The sequence below is a fragment of the Falco peregrinus genome, chromosome 3, assembly GCF_023634155.1.
Source record: "Falco peregrinus isolate bFalPer1 chromosome 3, bFalPer1.pri, whole genome shotgun sequence".
Lineage (NCBI taxonomy): Eukaryota > Metazoa > Chordata > Aves > Falconiformes > Falconidae > Falco > Falco peregrinus.
This window is the reverse complement of record NC_073723.1, coordinates 7,984,112-8,007,530: the sequence shown is the minus strand read 5'-3', so window position 1 is coordinate 8,007,530 and position 23,419 is coordinate 7,984,112. Positions and strand designations below refer to the sequence as shown.

The 23,419-nt window shown below is 34.2% G+C and overlaps 1 protein-coding gene across 1 annotated transcript in view; it reads right to left on the bottom strand.

Moving 5' to 3' along the window:
• Nucleotides 1-23,419, bottom strand: part of CDH10 (cadherin 10) — a 102,784-nt gene that overhangs the window by 13,723 nt on the left and 65,642 nt on the right. The window contains exons 4-9 of the mRNA XM_005236169.3: nucleotides 15,052-15,171; nucleotides 14,263-14,430; nucleotides 9,748-9,935; nucleotides 6,627-6,880; nucleotides 3,242-3,378; nucleotides 817-938 (exon numbers count right to left, since the gene is read on the bottom strand). Coding sequence (XP_005236226.1) covers nucleotides 817-938; nucleotides 3,242-3,378; nucleotides 6,627-6,880; nucleotides 9,748-9,935; nucleotides 14,263-14,430; nucleotides 15,052-15,171 — 989 coding nt within the window. The remainder of the gene's footprint in view (nucleotides 1-816; nucleotides 939-3,241; nucleotides 3,379-6,626; nucleotides 6,881-9,747; nucleotides 9,936-14,262; nucleotides 14,431-15,051; nucleotides 15,172-23,419) is intronic.

Below are 23,419 nucleotides of genomic sequence, written 5' to 3'. Positions count from 1 at the left end.
TGTGAAATTTGTAATACAACCCAAATGCCATACCTGTAGTACTGAAAGAGTTAAGATAAACTGATACTTCTCCCATGTTCATTTCAAAGGTGCTAAAATGATTGCACTGAGATACTACTGCTACCATTTTAAAGGATTTATTATTGGCTGACTGTGCCCTGGGACATGCTGTGCTGTAATAGGAAACCAGTTTTTTAACAGTTCTAATAAGCAGCTGACTGTTAGGAACTAGATATTAAGGAGTGCAGTCCTTTCACTTAAATTGAAGTAGACATTCTGTAGCCTCTAGGAGGCAAAACAAAATATTATGTCACCAGTTAAAAAAATGTATGTTTTGTATGTTCTTTTCCAAAGTTTTTGGTGTGATAATAAAGATAAGGCTAACAATGGGGAAAAACCAAAAGTATGAGAGATGTAGCTGTCTGTAACCACCATCAGCGTGGGTTGAAATATATCTGTATTTTGCTATTTGAGAGTTATTGAAAATATAGATTGAAATTCTTAGTAGTTACATATAACGTTTTACTTTGTGAAGATAATAGCAAAACTAATTATGACCGTGTGTCTTGGACATATCTACTCAGGATTTAACAGTGTTACAGGGTTAGGTAAAGAAAAGTGGTAATTCACACACTAATGCTGTTGTAATGTATTGGTATTTCACTCCACGCCTCAACTGCAGAGTTACTTTGTTTTCATTTTCAACATTTCAGAAGCTGTTTCGGACATGATTTCTCCCAAGAAAGAGGCAAGAATAATCTACAGTTGAATGCCATAGCAAAACTGGATACTAGGAAGTGTTTATCAAAGGCATACCTGTCCAGCTCTTGCATTTTCACAGACAAAAGTATCGTAGAATACAGCAAACTGTGGGGCATTGTCATTAACATCCAAAATTCTTACATAGACTGGAACGCGAGTAGTATCTTTGGGGTTGTCTGACAGGAGAAGAGAGAAGAATAATGAATTTATTTTCCTACCAAAAGTTTTCTGTTTTCTTTCAAATTTCATGAGCAATAAACAAACAAGGTTAGGTATGAAACTGGTCAAAATGTAACATACAAACGTACACCAGGTAAGAATCAGGCCCCCTGAAAAATAAGATGTTTTGCTTTAAGTAAAAATTAAATTATTGTTATCTAGTGAGTAATGAAGATTTCACATGTAAATAGGGTCTGCAACTGTTAATTATCTATGCAATACAGTATATAAAAAGTATGCCCAGTACTATAATGACAAATTTGATTATTTTGTGGGAAGAAGAGTATTATTCTGCTGTAAGGTTTTGATTTTTAATTTTAAAAGTACTCATAATTTGTTTTGTTTTACACAGAAAATACATTATTGACTTTGTGAATTATGCTGGTTTTGGCTGGGATAGAGTTAATTTCAATCACAACATGCATGCATATTTGGAAAATTTTTCAAGCCTGACTTTCCTCTTGTGCCTTAATAAGTAGGGAGAAAATCCACAAAAACAATGAAAGTATACCCCGCCAAATCTGGTATAGAATTTATTAGATTCAGAGATTTTATGTTTAAATTGCCTTAAAAAATATGAACGTAGATTTTTAGACCTTAGGTTAAGAACAAGAATAGTAACCTCCCCTTTGCCAAATGACAAAACCCTAGTATTATTTAGAGTGTCCTTTCATAAGTATCAGCTAATTCAGGAATACAAGTGTCCCTGTTCTCACTTGCTGATCTATTTGCCATACCAAGAATCTGAAATAATACCTGGGAGTAAAGAAGTGCAGCCATTTTTTGGAATTCTGCATATGATTTTGCAATTTTAATTTGTTTATTGTTAATGAATGGGATAAGTAACACTAGAGATGATTCAAGATTACTGTGGTTTTGTTTTTTTTTTTTTCCTTTTTCTTTTTCTTTTAAGCAGCTTCAAATAAAAGAGTAAACATTTAGGATTAGCTGCCATTAAATTCATTTGTTATTAATAACATCTTTGCTAAAGAGTGAGATGTAGATGTTTTTGACTCTTGGAATTGTTTAAAATGGCAGGTTTTTCACAGTCTGGCCGTTTTTCATAGTCTTTTGCATTTTTATACTGACTTTCCAAATAAATCTTAACACTGCTTTCCCATTGTGTCATGCTTCACAGGTAATATTTTTAAAGATTTAAAGACCTAAATCTCCCCCTTTACTTCTTCCTCCAAAACTATCATACCTCTGGAGAATGCTAGCTACTCCAACTAGGTCCAGAATGTAAATTTGCTCAAAGTATCCTGACCAGGAAATAAGTTTAGCATTGTGATATAATCATACAAAAATACTAAGTTTTTTCATTATATAAATACTTCTGAAAACTATTCTTGCAACACTGGACCACACTATGAAGGATTGTAAGCTCAGGACAATGCGTTACAAGAGAAAATGAAAGGTTTTTGAAAAAAAGTACAGCTACCAGGTGTGCTCAATACAACCAGTTTATTAATCTGGACTACAAAAATGGGGATAGGCAGACTAGGAGTGGTTAATAGGCTCTGCAGTGTTGTTCTTGCCAGCCATGTTTCACTGCTGATAAGCTTTTTCTAATTTTCCTTTTCTTTTTTTATTGATATAAAATTACCCCCCCAAAACCAGTAACTTTGAAATCAAGTGATCCTCACTAGCTTATTTCAAAGATCAGATGTATGTCTCTTTAGAAAATTTTCTGTTGGGTGGTTAATCTCAATAATGTAACAGGTTTAGAAAGATCTCTGCTTTCTTTGTACTTTTAACGTGAAAATATCTACTGAAAGCTGATTTAAATACTCCCAATAAATGCTACAGCTTAGGAATCAAATTGAACCTAACTTGTACGATGTATTGATTCCAAGAGCTGTAGATGTAGATACCATAGGAAGAGATAATGAAATTGTTTCTAAGGAAATGAAGAAAATTATAAGAGACAAAACCATAGATTTTTATCCAGAACTCTTCAACTTTAAATGTAAAATCATGTCATTATCATCAAAGAAAAAGAAGAAAACAGAGTTACTGCAGTGTTATTATTTAATTGGCTAACAGTTCAGAAGTAACTTGAACACTAAAGGTCAGTGGTGGAAGTAGGTAAGAAAAAAAAGCAACGAGGAGACTGTTGTTAGATACCCCCAGTTTATTTTCCCAGAATATCTAATAGAAAGGGGCAGGGGGAGAAGGCAGGGAGGTTTTTTGCCTCAAAGTCAAGCTGTAATTTTGCAGACTAAGGAAAAACGGAAAGAGTGAGTCTAAATTGGCTTACTGATCTCAGCTGCTATAACACTAAGATTGTGCCATTGTGATATCTCACGGTCAAGTGTCTTTGAAGTATAGATGGACCCATTTCCAGAATGAATATTGAATATCCTGTCAAGGTCGGTGTGACGATCCAGAGAAAACCTAAATATAATAAAAAAAGGAAAAGTATTATCAAAATAATAGAAAATGGAAGAAAACATACATTTCACAAGTCAATATAGCTTTTAATGTTACATTACAAAGGCTAGTTTTGAGAAGACATGCATTTAGTTTCTGTAAACACTTAGGAAAATTCTGTTAGCTCCACAGAATGAAGAATAAAAATTGCAAGAATTTCATAAATATGATACAATAGTAATATTTGTGATGTAATATTTGATCATCTGAACTTTTATAGACATAGATGAGAATCATAGAAAATAAGTCAGAATTTCAATCTAATAATTAAATAATTGTTTTAATCCTGAAAGGAAAATTTTCTTTGATGTACTGTTCCTTCAGACTACGACTGACAGCTCAATTATGAGCTTTTCAGAAGTATCGTTACAAGCTCACCTTCTACACTTCAGGATATATTAATTTACTAGAGATTGAGTTAAAAAAACCTCAGTAAAAATAAGTTCATATGCAGAAATTTCACGTTCATGACTACTGATGTTAAAGGACCTCATATGTTACTATAGTTGCCGTACTTCTGCAGGCAAAACTAAGACAATATGGCAGAATATCAAACTAGAATCATAAAAATTTCTCTTTCCTCCATTTTTTCTAATGTTTAACACTGCCTTCAAAGTTAGGATTGAACCTTTGATGTTGAATTAAATGTAGGATTTTGTGAAGTACAGAACATTTATGTAACTAATTGGCAGAATTGAGCCAAATTAAAAAAAAAAGAAAAGTCTGCTAGTACACTTGTACAGTGCAATAGAAAGAATTGTTCATATTTTTATTAACGTTTATGAGTGATCTAAACAGTTCATCATGTGTATCTGTTTTTATATGCAGTACTTAATTAAATTGAGCAAAATGAAAAAATACGGTCATATGAAAATACAGTCTATAATGTTTTGGTGTGTTATGTTTGGTCACTCCACTTTACATGGTAGCACAAATATGTAAAACAAACAAAGCCCCAACAAAAAAGCCAACAACAAAATGAATACAGAAACAAAACAGAAGGAAATTAGAACAGCCCAAAAGACTTCTGAAGTGCAGGAAAGATTTGCTTAAATTATTTTTTTTTATTACTAGCTGACTATAATAACTGTTAGGATTAAACAAAAACTTGTTATTTTTCAGAGGAATTATATATTAAGACTATTTGGCTTATGTGATAAGCATTTGATTTTACTTCATCCATGGAAGTAGTTTTAATGAGGAAAAGAACTTATTTTGACAGCACTCTAGCTAACATTTTTTCAATAGGCAATAACAATTTCTCTAGCTAATGAGATGTATTCCACATTGTTCGATTAAAAATTCAATACCATTTGATCATAGCCATGAGATAAGCACATATTTTTACCCCATCATATTGCCTCTAATAACCTGCAAATGCGCAAGAATTATTATCTTTTCAAAATAGCTCCATATTCATTGAATAAAATAGAAATTAGTAAAACAGGAAGCTATTGGCACTAAATTTATAGGAAGCCTAACTTATATGGAGTCTTAATAAACAGAAACTAATAAATAAAATAAACAGGCAAACAAAAAAAAAACAAAAAAAACCTGAATCAATTCTACAGTCTAAAGCTTGTAATATTTTTTAACTAACTATCTGAGTACTGTACAAACTTCCCTAATTCCGAAATATACCAACTTCAAAATACTTTAGTTAAAAGTGTTAGTTGTTCACTTCTGGGGCAAATACATAGCGCTTTGTATTTAGTGTAGATAATTTAAGAAGTGAAAGCATGTAAAAACTTATCCTAGCTAATTCTTGTTTGAATGTATATTCAGGGTTGCTTTGGAAGTTGAAGAACAGAGCAAATACTAAAGATAATTTGATCTACACTATGGAAGTTGTTTTAATGTTCTTGCCTTCAACTAGATAACATTAAATGAAAGCTGAAAGAAATGACTGTACTATGAAGAGCATTATCACATGTATCTTCAATTTTGTTCTCCAAGTGAACTAAATCTGGGTTCAATCGTCCCTTGTAAAAAATTTTGAAATTTCTTTGCTCTTATTAATATTGGCCTGCTCCACCTGCCTCTTCAAAATTATTTTCTATGGGAGAATGAGCAAAACATCAATAGGACATAGAAATGTTATATAAAATAATATTTAAGTCGCTACTCTGCAAATAATAGTGATGAGGAAAATACACGCTACAGTTGTTCAATTAATTAAGTTGCATCAGAAACAAAATGAGGGAAAGCTCAAAGTCTGTTCTTTTTACAGTCATGATTAAGAAAATATAAATACTGAAATTGTCAGTGGTCTCATGCAATTAGAGTGGATAAAGATGCAATGCTAAGTTATTTATATATTCTTAAATTTTAGAGGCTTGGTGTTATATCCTATCTTTTCCATACACACAAATTACTGTAGGAGAAAATTAGATTCAGTTTCATTTCCTAATTCAGTTTTACCACCTGGGCCTCATTAAGAAATATGCAGAAATTGACTTTGAAGTCAGTAAACAAGGTTCTTTTGCCAGAATATAGTTTTTATGCTTTGTTCGGTATTTCAGACAACAGACGTTCAACTTGGACTGAATTGCCTTATCTGTTTCTTAAATCTTACGCATTATAGAAAAACAAACAAAAAAAACCATACCAAAATATAGTTTACTACACTCAGCTAGATGCGATGTAGCATGTAGTATCTAGTGGTATATGTAGAAAAGATTTTTAGAGTTATTAATTTTTCAAGGTCTAATTCCTTGGCGTATTTCAGCACACAAAGATAATTTTATCTTGTATAGCAATTACTCTGGCAAGCCTGCAGAACAGGAGGCACCAACCAGAGCAGGTGAGATCAGCATTGCATACTTTCCAGGACCAACCTGAGGAAGCATTAAAGCTCTGTCCCCTTCCTGGGCCATAAAATGGTTTGGCACTTTTTCAGTGTGAAGCAAGATATTGTCCTGAAAGGCCTATTTGAAATCAATATGTAATTGTATACATTTTCTGAGATCTGAAGTACTAGAAAACATTTCCTGAGTCTCCTGTATGTCAAGTGAATGGCTGTTCCCCAAGGTGTTTGGACGCTTATAGATAACATCATTCTCAATTGTGTCTATCTCTGGGACACTAGTAAATAACACAAAAAAATTAACATCATCTTCCTGTGCACAATGTGTACATGAATATTCATGTTGTATTACTATTTCTGTTAATTTTGTTAGCAAACACTGTGTTTACAGAGACTGGAGTATTACCTTATCGGACTAGAGGCCGAATCAGGATCCCGTGCCATTACTGTTCCTATTATTGTCCCCAACTCAATATCTTCATGCACCTCAAAAAGGTATGAAGATCTGCTGAAGACAGGAGGTTCATCTACATCTTCTACAGAGATTTTCACAATAGTTGTATCTTTAAAAGGCCCAAGATAATAGAAGCGTGGATCCACATGTGTATTCTCAGCCTCTACTTTCAAGGTATAAAGTCGTCTTGTCTCGTAGTCCAGTGGCTAAAAATGAAGATGATGATAAAGTTTATTATATTACATTATATATTGAAAGATATTGCCCTACATACATAATGGAAACTGAAGAGGACTCAAGCCTTCTCAGATCTTGCTCTCAGTTGGGGGAACCCAAATACAGTTCAGATTTTCCACAGCATTGTGATCACTTTCTTTAGTGATAAATTCCCATTGTTTTTAGAGGAAGTTTCTCTTCCTAAATATTATTTGTATTATTATAGCACCAATGACAAAAATTTTCAGTGCAAATTTACCAATTATTTTTATGAATTTTGCAGCTGTTTCACAGCTGAACATGGATATGAAGAAATCATATAGGCATTTAAAATACTTCAAAATACAGACTTGAAATAATGACATTTCAGAACAAGGTACTTAATACTAATATTTCTCAGGAAATGCTATAAACTCTTGGATACTCAAAATAGTCTGAGTATCCTTATTGTCAAAAACATGTATCTGGCCTTAAGCATTAGGAATGGTTTAGGTTTCTTTTAAGGAAGGAGGGATGTGTCAAAGTACTCTGTATCTAGAGAAACAGTAAGAGCTTAATCTTGTTAGTTTTCATTTAACTTAATTAATCCAGCATCAGAGATTTTGTTGGGTTTGTTTGAGTTTGTTTGGTTTTTTTTTTCAAAATAGAACTGACGTCAGAAGTTCATTTTTAAAATGGAAGGAGGAAAGGTTCAGGTTTGTAATTAGAAACTATTTTGGATAGAGAAGAACCTTTATTCATTCAAATTTTTCTAACTGTTATAGATTAAAAGTGTTAGACAGTTAATGATACAGAGGAAATGAGCAAGTTCAGAATTTACCCTACTGACACAGAGAAGACACTATTGACTCCCCCAAAATCTCAGGGAGGTATCAAGCTGGTGGTTTTCATTCATCAAAGTGAGTGGTAGAAGACTTGTTTTTTTCTGCCTAACTGCTTTTAAATACAAATTAATGTTCATGAAAGATGCTAGAGGGACAGCCTAGAAATTTAAATATTCTATTTAAAAGCAGAAAGATGAAGTCTAGTGAAAGAATGATTTTCCTCACTGCCCGATACTTGATTTAAAAAGGTAGTTAGAACAGAAGGGAGAATATCTATGAATAGAATTGAGAAACGCAACAAAGGGCTGCTATGTAACCTAGATATGAGACCATTGGTGTGTCTACAAAGTGCAATATGCTGCTATTAAGGGGTGCTGGCTTCAAGCCTAGAAGCAAAGAAGCCATGTTGATCCTGCTTTATTCTAATTAGCTGGCTTAATTGGCCAGAAGTTGTGCCATGAAGATGTAGTTAACATGCTACTAGTACATTCACATCCAGTTTGGACATCTCTTCAGGCTATTCTACAAAACATGGATATGAAACGCATGGATTACTGAGGTATTCCAATGTATCACCAGTAATGAACAAAACTGTTGCCCAAATGTATGACATTGTGGCAAGGCAATTATTTAATCTGTGAGAATTTGTCTAGAAAAAGTTCTTTTGTGGCAGGTATTAAATTCAGACTTACTAGTTTAGGGGATCAGTAAAGGAACTCCAGCTATTCATAGTTACTCATCATTGAAAACAGAAACAACAATCAACATGGCTAAATAAAAAACAAATTAAAAAAAGAATATTTTTATAAATTAACAAACTGAGCATATCTTCTTCCTTGCTAGTTACTGCTGTTGTCTGTGCTATCCGAATAAACAACTTATTTATCGGTATGGAAAAGCATCCTGGAAATTGCAAAATGTGCCAGATTGCTAATGACAGAATGAGATCTTGTTCGTTAGTATTTATTGGTGACATTTTCAGAGCTTCTGTGTTATAAATTATGAGAGTTTTATGCTTGGTGGAGTTATTAGACTGTTTTCTTCAAGACTCTATTGATTTAATATAATAGCACTTTGTGCCAAAAATATGAAGCAAGCAAGAACACCTCAAGAGAAGCCTTTGCAAAGTTCTAGGAAAAGGAAAAATAATGATGACTATGCTTATAGAATAACATAGAGGTTAAAAAGGAACATACTCTGATCTTTGCAGAACTTATCTTTTCCTTGGTTGCCATTATCAAGAAATATGGAGATATATTTCATAGTAGTGTTTAATTTGTTACTTTATGCTTAAGGAGATTTGTTTTAAAAGCTAATATAAACAGTGTTTTATGTTAGAAATGCTGCCTGAACTATTTAGAAACACATCTCAAAATCCCAAAGAAAAGGACTGAGGGACTTCTGGAAGGGAAATTGTTGAGGAACAGGAGGATGGCATTTCTAAGTGTGAGATCTTACACCTCTGAAAGTGCTCTGATGCACAAGACAGCTAGCTCTGAAACAGGGACACCATCATTATTTACTGCTCATGTGTTAACCAGCTTTACTTGTTGGAAACAGGAATAAAACAACATAACTTGTGACCCAGTTCCCATGCGTATGATTGTATTCTGCCATACACTGGTCACCTAAGTTGATGAGAATCTCCTAGGATAAGGAAAACCTACCTCTCTCAGTAGTGAATGAACTATGTATTGCTTGCTGAAGAAAATAGGTTACAGGAATACTAAATAAATCTGTATTTGGAATCACAGAGATAATTAGTACAAACACATTCGGGGCGGTCCATTTCTTAACATACTTTGCTGGCGATAATGCTTTAAACCCATGCTGCACCTCAGATATTGGAACCACCTGTTATTTCCATTTCATCTTAAAAAGAAATCGTACCTTTCAGACACTGATGGGGGATGCTTGCAAATGTTAAGCAGTTAGAACATGCGTTCATATGAGCCAAGCACTTTTTTTTGCCATGAACATTTGTGGCATGAAATTGACACCAAAATCATTTAGTGAATGTTTTTAATAATCACCTTTCGCACAGTTATGATGCCTTCTTGTGTGTCCTTCTGTGTTGCAATATCAAACATATCTGTCCCATCACCATCTATAATTCTGTATTCTACTTCAGCATTTTTTCCAGTGTCTGCATCTGTGGCTTTGATGCTACCGATGGCTGTCCCAACTGGGGAGGACTCAGGAATGCGGAGGTGGATGGTACCTGTCAACGTGACAAAGAGCCGCTCAGAAGCCCCACAAGCCACTACACAGGCATTAAGTAACACAGTGTCACACAATAGCTAATTACATATTTTTGTGTATGTTTTATTCTAGAAAAGGTGTCCTTTAATACCAAGAGGATGGGCAAAATGTGAGGCAGAGAACTAAGAAGAGGAAGACTTTTAGGTGGTAGACTGAAAACAAAATTGTAGAAAAACAAATTCACAGAAAAGTAGTGTTGAAAAGGACCTCTATTCTCCTGTCTCAAAGAAGAATCAATCCATACTTTTCTTGTCTATGTCATTTATGAAACATCATCTAGAAAGACTGCTCTGTGTTCTTTTCAGGCTTCACTCTGCTTTTCCCCCCTTAATATCTAAGGCGAATCTTTGGGATACATTTTACACCTATTCTGTCATGGAAGCAATACAAAGAACTGAATCCCCTCACTTCTGAGCAGCAGCCTGACATTTCAGCTTTCAAAATTAGATAGTCAGATACAATATTAAATAAATTTGAATTACATCCTAATGCAGGGATAGGGTTTTGAAAATCCAGCAGAAGGTGTGCCTATATTTGTTAAAGCAATTAATTCATACTTTAATAAGGCTTATGAACACTGCGATACAGGAAGGCCACTGGCAACATGATCTTATCATATCTTCAGGAAAGCACAGGTGAGTCATGAGGATTATCAGTGTCTCAAACTATATTACAAGCCAGCTACAGAGTGACAAAGGAACTGTTTTTGTTTCCAGGAACACTCACTGAAAAAAAACCCCACTACTATTCATTAGGATGTTTGAGACTTTCTCTCATTCCACACAACTAGTTTGTTCTGTTCTGTTCTGTTCTACTTTGCCAAATCTAAAAAGTGATTAAAAAAAAAGCAAAATTTCAAAAAAATAACACAATCACATATAGTTTGTAAGTAAATATTGACTGACAAATAATAAAATTAAATATCTTCATGTAATTTTATTTAGGCAGCTTTAGATATGAAACACATAGAGCATCAGAATCAATATTTTATAGCCGTACTTCACATTCTTTTTATATGAATTTATTTTTATTCAGTTACAGTTTAGAGTCTCAGTCATGCGTTTTATCTTGCATTTGCTCTGACATTTTCATTACCTTTCTCTAATACCTAAATCTGTGTACTTTGCTATGTTAGTATATAATCTCTCTGTAATCGGGTAATGATTAAAAAAACCAGAAGAAAAAATAGCCTCTCCTCCCATTTAGTATTTATTTGGTACTATGTGAGACTATGGTGGAAAAAACACTTTCCACTTTTTTTCCAAATTAGTATTTATATGTTATAATTAGTTTTATGTTGCTACAACTATTCTCCACCACATTTTTTAGGGGAGTGCTTAAAACTACATCCCCAAGCCATGCCTTGTGGACACAACTTTTGACTCCCACCACAATCCCCAACTCATTAATTTAGTTCACCAAGTGGTTAGAATATATATCTTGAATTGCTAAGGTAGCAGAAACAGAGAGTGAAAATAACTAGAAACCTATCATCTGAAAGATAATATTATGTCTAACCTATCCATTTATAGAAATCTCCACCACGGTATGAGACATTTTATTATTTTTGTCACTGAAGAAATTTAGTGCATTGCTTAAGTATGGGATGCAGTGCAGCTTTAGACACTGTATCAGAACACAAACTACACTGAACTAGAATTACTCTTGCAAAACTCTGCTGTCAATCCTTTTTCTCTTATTTCTCTTCTTCCTCAGGGAAAATAATTTACTGTTTGCATTTACTCCAGTGAGTGATAGTCTTTCATTTGTCTGTCAGGAATGAAAACGGGACGATCGAGGCAAGGAGAAGCTTTTCCATATACTAAGGAGAGTGGAAATCAGCCTGACTATTAAAGTCTACTGGTGTCTGGAAATACTTCAGACAGCCATAAAAAATGAAAAAGCACTCTTATTCATGTTTACCTTTCTTCCAATTTACTCTTGAATAGGCATATAATGTAAAGGTAAATATTCTTACAGAATGATAGAGGCTATAGTCTCACAGGAGACATAGGCTGCCGTAACTCAAAATGCACTGAGTTACAGTCAAACTCAGGCTCCTAAGTCCATAAACCACTTTTTTTCCATTTATCATTGGTCAGCACAATCTCCTTCCTTCTAAAAACACTTGGAAAGGTTACAGTTGAAACAGACACAATATCTGAGGTATTTCAGTCTTTCTGTGTAGAATCTTGATACATTTTAAATTTTATCATGTTGCCTCAGAAGAGCAGCCGCTGCTACCGATATGCTTTTCAGGAGTTCTTTAAGAGGAGAAAAATGTTCTGAAGAGTCCTTGCTCTGTGATCTAAACAACAGATGAATTAATTGCTCTTCTAAGTATGATAAAACATAATATGTAGAATTTTCCACAATTCTAATATGAGTTTGAGTTTCTTGTGGAAGAAGTTTAACAAGTTATGAAATATTTTATTGAAACGTGTAGCTGTAATTTGCTGGGTCCTGTGAAAACATAATAGACATTTTAGTATTTTTCCTGGTAACTTATAAATCTGATATGAATATGATTGTCTCATGAACCTAATACACAACTATTTTTTATTAATGGAACAGAATAAGAATAATTTAACTTAATCAGTTTCAATTCCAGTAGTCTAATTGAACTCTATTAAAATTGGAAATCATTATAAGGTCTATTTGCATTTTGAGATTAAATATAAAGATATTCTAAAAAGTCAATAGCTATTTTTACTTTCATATATCTAGTAAAATGAATCATCTTTATAAATGTTTTAGTTTTCATTTCCAGTGAAACATACATTTATATCAAGCACAGCTATTGTCAGAGAGAAAGTAGAGAGAAAAACAAAACCACAATAAAAAACAAACATGAGAGTGTTACTAGAAGTTTCTTTAAAGCAAAGGTCACATCTGATTTAAACTGACATTAATAGAAAATGCAGAGATATTTCTAGGATAATACACAAGATTCTCATCTGACTCAAATACGATATTGGACTGCCAGAGAAGTCATGTAAAAGTGGTCTATAAAGTTGATTCTATCATTCTATGTATTAAACTAACAGGGTATTTAAGAAAGAAAGAAACAAAAGAATAGCATAACTGTGCATGTCTGATGCTTATATACTGTCTTAAATTTAACTCCTGAAATTAACTTTCTGTATAGTTTTGAACATGACCTCTTTTAAAATAGTCTTCCTCAATAAGACCAGAAAGGAATATAGCATTCCTCACCTACACAGCACTGGAATTACCATAACTCTCTATATACAAATGAAAACAAGAAAAATAATAAATAAAAAAGGTGTAGAAATACAAAGAACATAAAATGTCATTAACAATAAATTCTGTCCAGAATAGGACCTGTGTGGAAATGCACAAACTGTAAGTACTCAGTTGTTTGTGATCTTTCTATTTTGAGTGTGTATATGAAATCACACATTGACAAACATCTTAAAAGACACATATCTAATATCTGCAATACTAAATTGAACAAAATTAGGTACTCCATTTGTGCCATAAAGAACATGTTAAAATCAGAAAAAAAATTGAAGCTGATTCTGCTGGATTCAGTAGTTATAAAGCAGAAAAAATGAGCAGTGAGGATACTCTAAATCTTTTAGCTATTAAATATGTCCAAACCATTTTCCAAATATTACAGATTCAGTATATGCAAAAGGCTTCAAATGTATTTTAAATGTATAAACTTTAACGTTTGATATTACATAATTTAATATTTTTATGTTACAAAACCAAACCAAAACAAAACAAAAAGTAAGTTAAATTGCATTTTGTTCATTTACTTTATCTTGGGAAATTTTCTTTTAGGTTTTGTAGCATTGTAACTGAAAAAGTACAAATCTGCTTGATTCAAGTGGGGTTTTTTTTCCATATTCTTCATGACTAAATTGTAAGCAGATACTACAGTTCAAATATTTCTGCATATCTAGAATTACTACATGTTTTATTTTCAAATAAGGAGTATGTAGAACTTAAGCAATAGGTAGGGGAAAATAAAAACATTGCTGTAATGTTCTTAAGAGTCCACCTACCACCCCGTCCCATAGCACTGGAAAGTATTCCAGGTGTGCTGCAGTTATATTTGACTGTGCAACTGTTTTCTAACAAACAAATGCTGTAACATTTCATATAATGCTTTAATAACAGTGAATAAATCAGTACATAAGCCTTTTGTTCATGTGTGCGCATAATCTAGACTTACTCTAAATTAAACCAAATGGTGATTGCTTAACTCTTTAGTTTGAAGCTCTTACAGTTCAAGGCAACTATTAAATGCAGCTTACTCTGGGGGAATCGAGGCGGATTGTCGTTGACATCAGTCAAAGTGATGTTCACGGTGGTGGTCCCTGATAATCCACCCATCTGGCCTCCCATGTCCTTTGCCTGGATAACTACTTGGTACTGCTCCCTGTTCTCTCTGTTCATGTTTGGCAAAGCAGTCCTGATGATGCCTAATATAAATAATAATTGTAAAAAAATTGTTAATAAACACTTTATTTTTTATGTGCAGCAATCTCCTGCATCTTTTTTGTATTAGTCTGTAAAATATATTTCTTAAATATTCATTTCATGGTTTAAAGTATGAATTTCTGTTCATAAGCTTTACAAATAGTCTTCAGTAGAAGCTACTTTGTTGAACAAACCTTAGTTCTACTTCACAGCTCCCTTTCCAGTTTACATTACATACTAAAAATGATTCAAGCTATTTATACATAAGGTTTATGAGTAGAAAGAAGAACATCTTTATTAGTCCAAGTTAGAACCATTAAGGAAAAAGAACAACATTTTCTAGGACACAAACCTTCTTTCCTGCCTTTACTAGAAATGTTTACTAGATACTTAAGCTATCAATAGTACAACTGTAAAATTACTTATACTTCATAATGCCAGCTGTAATAACCCTGAAGTTTTTATATTTCTTAAAATAATTATAAATTAGGAGGAAAAAAGCAATAAATATTATTTCATTTCAGTAAGTTTTTAGAATTAATTTTGTAGGTGATCTAGATTTTTTAAAATTAAAGAAAAGTCTACAGCTTATGGGAAATGGAAATAATGACAATTTTCCTGACCTGTTTCTGGTTCCACGGAGAAATATGGCTGTCCCTGAAGTATGCTGTAAATTACTCTGGCACTGTTTCCATATGAAGGGTCATCAGCATCAGTAGCTGTAACTTGCACCACAGAAGTACCTGAAATGTCCAAAGTCAACTTAGTTTCACATGGTATGAGGTGAAGTTCCAAGAACATCAATTTCCGTTTGAGCAGACCCCAAAGAAAATTTCACCTAATGTCCATTGGACTTTTCAAATATATGATCTTAGAGTCAATGTCAGGTACATGCTTACCCATTTCAGGATCTCATTCTACATAAATTGAATCTAAACTTTCCTAATACCACAAGCGTAATTAAGATCTAATCTTATCTAATTAATTAATTAATTAATATCAAATTATAATATTATCCTAAAAATAGCTATGGTTGAGCTGAATTTTTATCCTCACCCAATTACAATTGTTCATACTTACGTACTCACTTCCTGTTTTCAGAAGACTTACTTGTTTTTATTACAATAAATATCTGTTTTCCATTACCTACAACAGATATTTTGGGATTTTTTGTCCAACACTGTCAACATAATATGAAATTACACAAGCAGAAACATGACAAAAAAAAGATTATTTAATAGGTCTTTGGAATTTGGGAAAAATTAGTTATCTGTTCTCCCTGCTTTCTAAATTTTAATATAGATAGCTACTACCAGAAGAAATATTGCCATATGGACTTTGAAATCTGCTAGTTATTTAGACTCTATAAAATCTTCTAATCTTAAAGACCATCTCTAAATTTCAGTGGAATATACCAGTCCTTCAAAACAAGAAATGCTTGCCATTGCCTCTGTCATTTCTTGCTGAATCAAAATAGTTTCTATATCCTGTTCAACTTTTCCCCCAGAGAAAGAAAGTATCAATCTCTCCTACTGTACTTCCATAAAGTGCAGATATGATTTTAAGCATATAGGAAAGAAGTGAAAAAAACATGGAAAAGAAAAGAAATCATCATATGCATGTGATTGTTTAGATATGGGCTATTCCTGAGGATCAGAGGACTTTCAGATTTCTCCTTTTATCCCAATTATTTTCCTCCATCAAATACTACCAGGTATTGTGCAATAAAGAACCTGTAAATAAAAGGCACTTTGCACAATTATTTATTCCCTTTCATAGTTTGACTACATTACACATCTATTCTTACATAAAAAGGCAAATAAGAGTAAATGTTAAGCTTCCTCAGGTTTTGTTGTTTGGGGTTTTTTTATTTCAAAAGATGATAACGAATCTGCTTTTGACAAGTCAGTTGTTAATCACATGAACAATAATGCCAATATCAATGGGATAAGCATGTGCATAACGGTTGAATCAGAGATGAGTTCTCAGAAGTGTTCAGTTTTCAACTTTTTGGAACAGAAACACTTATTTCAGTGAGTCCCTAAAAGTACTTGTGTCTCATAAAGAAGGCACAATAGACAGATTCATGGTTTATATCACTACTGTTATTAAAATGGAATGAATCACTGATTTAACAGAACAAAGTCTCAAACACGAAATTAAATTTAGGAAAGATAAAACATTACTATACAAATACAATGGAAAAACAAGATGAAAATTATAAATACTTTACACTGTACTAATGATTGCTTTAGTGATCATCTAGACTAGGGCTGAAAGTGAAAATCTGAACATCTTTAAAATATAAGAATGTAGGGGTGATAGAGCTGTCCTAAAAACTCCATCGGTTTCCAATTCACAAATGTCTCGTAACTCCAGCCAGACTGAACTCCATTTGTAGATGTAGGTCTGTGTAAATTCTGCTAGAAGATACAGAGGCTTTTTTGTTGAATATATCTAAGTTCTGAGCAGCGTTGCCTTGACTGGGAAATACACTTTTTGAATCATCTTAGTATGTAGCAAATTGCAGTTCTAGAATGTATAATTGCTCCTAAAGCACGTTTGCTCTGAAATAGCAAAGAGGTATGTAAAAGAAAGATACAGAATAAACCATGTCCAGTAACTTAAGTGCTACAAGTCAAAAAAAAAAAAAAAAAAGGCAATAGGGAAAAAATCAAACCACCAAGTATAGCAATCAACATGGCATTGTCCAAATAAAGCTTACAAATCTGCCATGTTATATCTGTAAAAACAGAGAACAGTCATCATAAAGGCACCTATCACAACAACACAATATATTAATGAGAAACTGGTCTACTTTACAAACAAATGAAAGGTGGTAATTTTTCTCTATTACATGTAACTGAATTATTTCTTGTTTCTGATTTTCACATTTCCTTTGTAAGTTCAAACTAGCAGTATTTATTAATAGGTCAATTGTGTAAGATTTTTATTATTTTATTTAAAAAAAAAGCATGTAGAATCAGCTTTGAAGGATAATTAGAAGAAAACCGAAGAATGTGTTCAATACCTTTAAAATTAACTAAAATAAAATATCAATTTGCAGTGTAGTAATATGTGTCTAATAGTTACTGCTTCCTTAGTTATGGATGTCATAATGTACATGTAATATATTAATTAATGCTATTTTAATACGCATACACAGGAAATAGAATAAATCATATCAGCTATCCTTCCCTTCAGCTGCAGTGAGTATGGCTGCTTATACACCCAATAAAATCCATCAGGCACGTCTGAAAAACGTAAATTTGATCTTCCCTTCAAAGCCTGTGGGAAGAGACTTGGTCTCCTTAATTTCATCACTATCACAAAGTGAGGTTTACTCAGTGGGTTTTGCTCAGGATGATGTACACCCCATTACCCAAAACCAATAAGGAAAACCTATAATTTTTAATGTTACCTTAGCTCTTCAGCTTTTGCTGGCCAGTCACTGGTGAGGTACCTGGCAGGAAAAGCACAAGGGCATTGCTACACTTCTGCGTGCCATTCAGGATGCAGAAGTCACCACATTGATCCCTTGCTCATGAGGAAGAGAGACATGCTTTCTAGACTTCTGCTGATTCCTATGAAAAACCTGACAGAAACCACTGAAAGAAGTGAGCAGGAGGAGTACAGCAGTATATCAGTTACGCTGTGCATATCAACTGTCAAACCATCAGCTTGTTTTGCTTTGCTTCAGTTCTCTGAAATCACTGAAGACCACTGATGCTCAATATTACAATTATATTGCTTGCTCTGATCTGAAATCTGGACCAGAAATCCAAAGGCATTGAAGATTATCAGTCATGTCAGGGTTTAAAAAACATACAGCGTGGGTGTGACTTAGTACTACTTGGTCTGGGTCTTGCTTTGTCTTTTACATAGGTGCAGATTGCTTCTGATGAATTTGGTAGGAGTCTTTGACTTTCAGGATCTAAAGCCTAATCTGAACTCTATAGAAGTGCATAAAGGAGACAGTGATAATATACTGGAGAATATGGCACCAGCTGTATTATTAATAAGACCTGTGAATTCTGTAATTTTCTCCTTGTTTACTTGCAAATTTTATTATACGTTAAACTAGAATTATACAGTACTGAGCTAGGCCCAGAAATAAACAGTCATTTGTCAGATTACTGTTGTTCTCAGAAGATGTATTTTAACATAATTTTAATATTCTAATCCCCCCAGGCTCTGGTACTATAATAGTAATTAATATATTTGTCCCTTTTTAATGTGTTCCTTGCAAGCATCTTCAAACACCATACAAGTACTAATGACTTTGACCTCACAACGCATTTATGATGTAGATGTATTATATAAGAATCACTGAAGGTAATTAACTAGGAAAAAGAATCCACAGAATATTCATTATAGAGGTGATTTTGAAACTTGCATTTCCTTTTCCTTACTCCCAATTGAATTATGTGATATTTAAGTACAACAAGTACCCTCCAAGGTAAATTATCCATACAAATAACAAGTCAAATTAATATAATTTTTCTGCTCTTTCTAGCAGAAAAGAGAGGAAATAATGACACATTTGCCCTTGAAATAAACCATTTAATTCAGTAGAATAACAGAGAAGAAGTGGAAAGGGCTGCATATTCACAGAAACTCATGTCAGAAAGGTCTTTGGCTACATTGTACTCCTGTAACTTGGAAAACAGTAAGCTGGAAACAAACACGTCAGTGGATATTTCCAATTTTTTAAGATGCCCTTTATAAAGAAAAATAATGTTTAATCTTGGGGGGTGTGTGTGTTTTAGTTTTCATTTTCTTTCATTTTTTGTCCCCTCTCTTTATGACAGGATTTGTGCGCAAAGTGAAATCAGGGTTTGTAAAAAATAATAAAAAAAATAGTAATTCAGGCTTTCAAAATCTGTCTTTACTGATGTTATGAAATTGTAAGTCAGAAGATGCAAAAGGGTTTGGTGAGAGAGATATGAAAAAAGATTTTTAAAAATCTTTGTTAATAAGAAACAAGAAGGAAGTGTTACAAGTGCTATGGCAGAGAGGACTGAGCATTGGGAATTGATGGAACAGCACTAATAAGGAAGTGTACAAAAAGCCTAGGGAGAAAGCCAAGCAACAGTAGCTCTAAAAGCTGTCTGAAGAGAAAGAGAAAAAGATAATCACAGGCAGAGATGACAGGCTAACTGTGGGATGGGACACCCAACCTATAGTTCACAGGTAAATGTGAAACATACGAAGAATGTATTGATATCCTTAATTCAGAAGTATAAAAGACCAGCTAAAGAGCGTACCAGATAGCAGAAAAAGCACTGAAGATGGAATAAGGTTAAGTAATGATTAGAAAGTATGCAAACTACAACAGATGAATAGAGAAACATCAAGAAATAAAAGAAAGGATGTGATAATAAAAAAAAAAAAAGTCTAAATAGCAGAAAGTTCTGAAAGCTTCTTTAAAAGATACCAATAGGCAAAATCCAAAGGAAAAGTTGTATAGAGGAAAATAAGACTCATCTGCAGTTCTGAAAAGAAACCTTCAAATGAGGAGAAAGAGATAGATAGGTGAAGAATATGGTGGACAGAACAGAAGATTGTCATCAAACCCATAAGAATATTCTGACTCACGGACTCTGAAAGTAAGGAAAGGAAAAAAGTAAAAGAAAACATCCAGTCAGTGCAAAGACTTCAGGAAAACAAGACATCTTTCAGGATATTGACCCAACTGCAAGAACCTGAAGCTGGCCAATTTATCTCTGCCTTTACTATGATTAATGAGCAGCAGAAGAAAGATGAAAAAGAAAACAAAATCTATGGACCTTTGTCAAGTCACTCTATTTGATAATACAAATAGCTAATATCTCAGGTATCCATCTGGCTAATACCACAGCCTGAGGAAGAAATCATAACTGCTGTTTCTGGTCTAAAAGAGGCTGGTATATGGATACATCATGATTTCATACCTCAGAGGTGGTGGCAGATAGAGTAGATAAAGACTTAAGAGACATTTTTTTTTCTTCTTTTTTTTAACCTCCTGGCCCAGTTTGCAATACCTTATAGTACAGGGCATTTTAGGATGGAGGAAATCTTTCATTCCAAGGGGTGTAAGGATTTAAATTATTTCAAGATGATGCTTCTTGCATGTTTTTGGTACTTCTGCACTTCTTTTCATGGTTTTGGTGAAGAAAGCAGGACATTAGGTAATAACAGCCTTCATTTATGAATCAATAAAGAAATACTGGTGATTTTAAAATTACCAGTTTACTTACTTATTAAGTAACAGAGATACGGTGGTATACTGATGAAATGAATGATACGTGTAATCTTACTGAAAACTTAAACTATGTATGAAGAGAAACCCAACAGCTCTGAACTCTAGCTGCTACCTACATTATACAGTGTAGCTCTAAAAGCAATGAGTAAATTTACATAGTAATATATGCTACCATGTCTGTCTTCTTTCTGGTATTCAGATGAATGCATATATAGAGTTAATATGAACATCTCATTACTGTGGTTGCAGTACAGATGTGTATAAATAGACATCACAGTTGCAAAACTGCAGAATAGTTGACTATTTTTTTGACACTTCTTAAAATAGAGATAAGATTAGGCCCATCCATTTGAAACTGTGATATTCAATACTGAGATTGAGAGTGTAGGCACCAGATGATAGCAGATGTCTTGAGAATACAGTCCTAGAATAACATACCAGAGACCCCAAAGGCATAAATAAAAATCGCAAGTTACCAGGCATATTACAGACTGACCGGAATTTAAATTATAAAAAGGAAAAAAAAAAGAACAAATATCTAGCATCTGTAAAACATCAGTTGCATGGTGAAAATACAGAGAAGATAACTAGAGGATATAAAAGATGATGACAATCTCTACAAGAATTGGAACAAATACACAAAAAGGATTGTTCCAGTGTTATCTCCCCCAATAAAAGGTGTGACATCTGATCAATACTACCATCTATCTGAGCAGATCCTTTTTCATATTTGGTAGTGAGAGAGTTGCTTTTAAGTTGCTATTCACCCCATTTTGCTATTATCACTCACCAATCATACTTATATATAAAAAAACTTCATATCTCTTTAAATAAATTGTAATTTTAAAAAGCAGTGTTTATATATATGTGTATGTGCGTGTCTAGTGGTCCAGCCTTCCCACATAATAAAATGATTTATAGTGAACTATCAAACTTGGATGTACAGAAAGTAGCAGGAGTGCAAGGTATTCTATAAATGTATAGATACATTTTTAGTGAATAATTCTATCATAGAATCATAGCATCATAGAATATCTCAATTTAGAAAGAACCCATAAGGATTATCAAGTCTAACCCCCTGCCTCTTCCAAGACTACCTAAAACTAAACCATAGGGCTAATAGCATCATCCAGATGCTCCTTAAACTCTGACAGGCTTGGTGCCATGACTCACCATCCTCTCAGTGAAGAACCTTTTCCTATGTCCAGTCTGAACTTCCCCTGATGCAGCTTCATTACATTTCCTCTCATCCTATCACTGGTCACCAGAGAGAGGAGATCAGCACCACCTCCTCTGCTGCTTCCCTTCAGAAAGCTGTAGACTGAGATAAGGTCACCCCTCAGCCTTCTATTCTCCAAGCCAAACAAGCCAAGTGATGCCAGCCACTCCTTGTAAGTCTTGCCCTTGAGACCTTTCACCATCTTGCTTGCTCTCCTCTGAACACACTCATAGTTTGATGCCTTTTTTGTATTGAGGTGCTGAAAACTGCACACAGTACTTGAGGTGGGACTGCAGCACCTAGCTATGCTGTGCTTGATGCACCCCAGGACACAGTTGGCCCTTTTGGCTGTCAGGGCAAATTGTTGACTTGTATTCAACTTGCCATCAACCCAAACCCTCAGAGCTCTTTCTGCAGGGCAGCTCTCCAGCATCTTGTCCCACATTTTGTACTTACAACTAGGGTTACCCTGTCCCAGGTGAAGAATCTGACACTTGCTCTTCTTAAATTTCAAATAGTTAGTGACTTCCCAGCTCTCTAGTCTAACCAGATCTCCCTGTAAGGCCTCTTTACTCTTGAGGGAGTCCATAGCTCCTCCTAGTTCAGTGTCATTGGCAAACGTAATGTACATTTGATTCCTGCGTCCAGATACGTTATAAAAAATATTAAAGAGGACTGGCCATAAAATTGAGCCCTGGGGAACCCGACTGGTGACTGGCCACCAGCCTGGTGTAACCCCATTTACTATAACTCTTTGAGCCTGGCCCATCAGCCACTTGCTCACCCACTTACTATGGGCTTGCCTAGCTGTGTGCTGGGCAGTTTATCCAGGACACTGAGACACAGTATCAAACACTTGGCTAAAGTCCAAAACCACCATATCTACTGGCTTCCCTTGGTCAGCTACATGGGTGACCTTGCCATAAAAGAAAATTAAGTTGGTTAAGCAGTTGGTTGGAAGGCATTAAACATCTCTGCTTTACCTACATCCCTACTTGTGAGGTGACTGACCTCATCAAGTAATAGACCAATGTTATCTCTGATCCCCCTTTTGCTGTTACCATATTTTTAAAAGTCCTTTTAGTTGTCCTTCATAGTGCTGGCCAGCTTGAACTCCAATCAAACTTTGGCTGCACAAATTTTCTCCCTACAGTAACGAACATAGTCTTGTAGTTCTTCTGTCTCACCTGTCATTGCTTCCAATGTCCATACACTTTCCTTTTCTGCCTAAGTCCCAGAAGACCCCTGCTCATCCAAGACAGCCTTCTGCCGTGTTTGCTTGACTTCTGACACTTTGGAATTGCCTGCTCTTTCAATCTTAAGAGATGGCTCTTAAATAGTGACCAGTGTTCATGGACCCCAATACTGTCAAAAAGCAGATTCCCAAGGGACCTTACTGCATGGACCCCAATACTGTCAAAAAGCAGATTCCCAAGGGACCTTACTGACTCGGTCCTTCAGCAGCCTGAAGTCCACTCTCCCCATATTGAGGGCTGAAGATTTGCTGGCAGTTTTTCTCCTGTCTCCA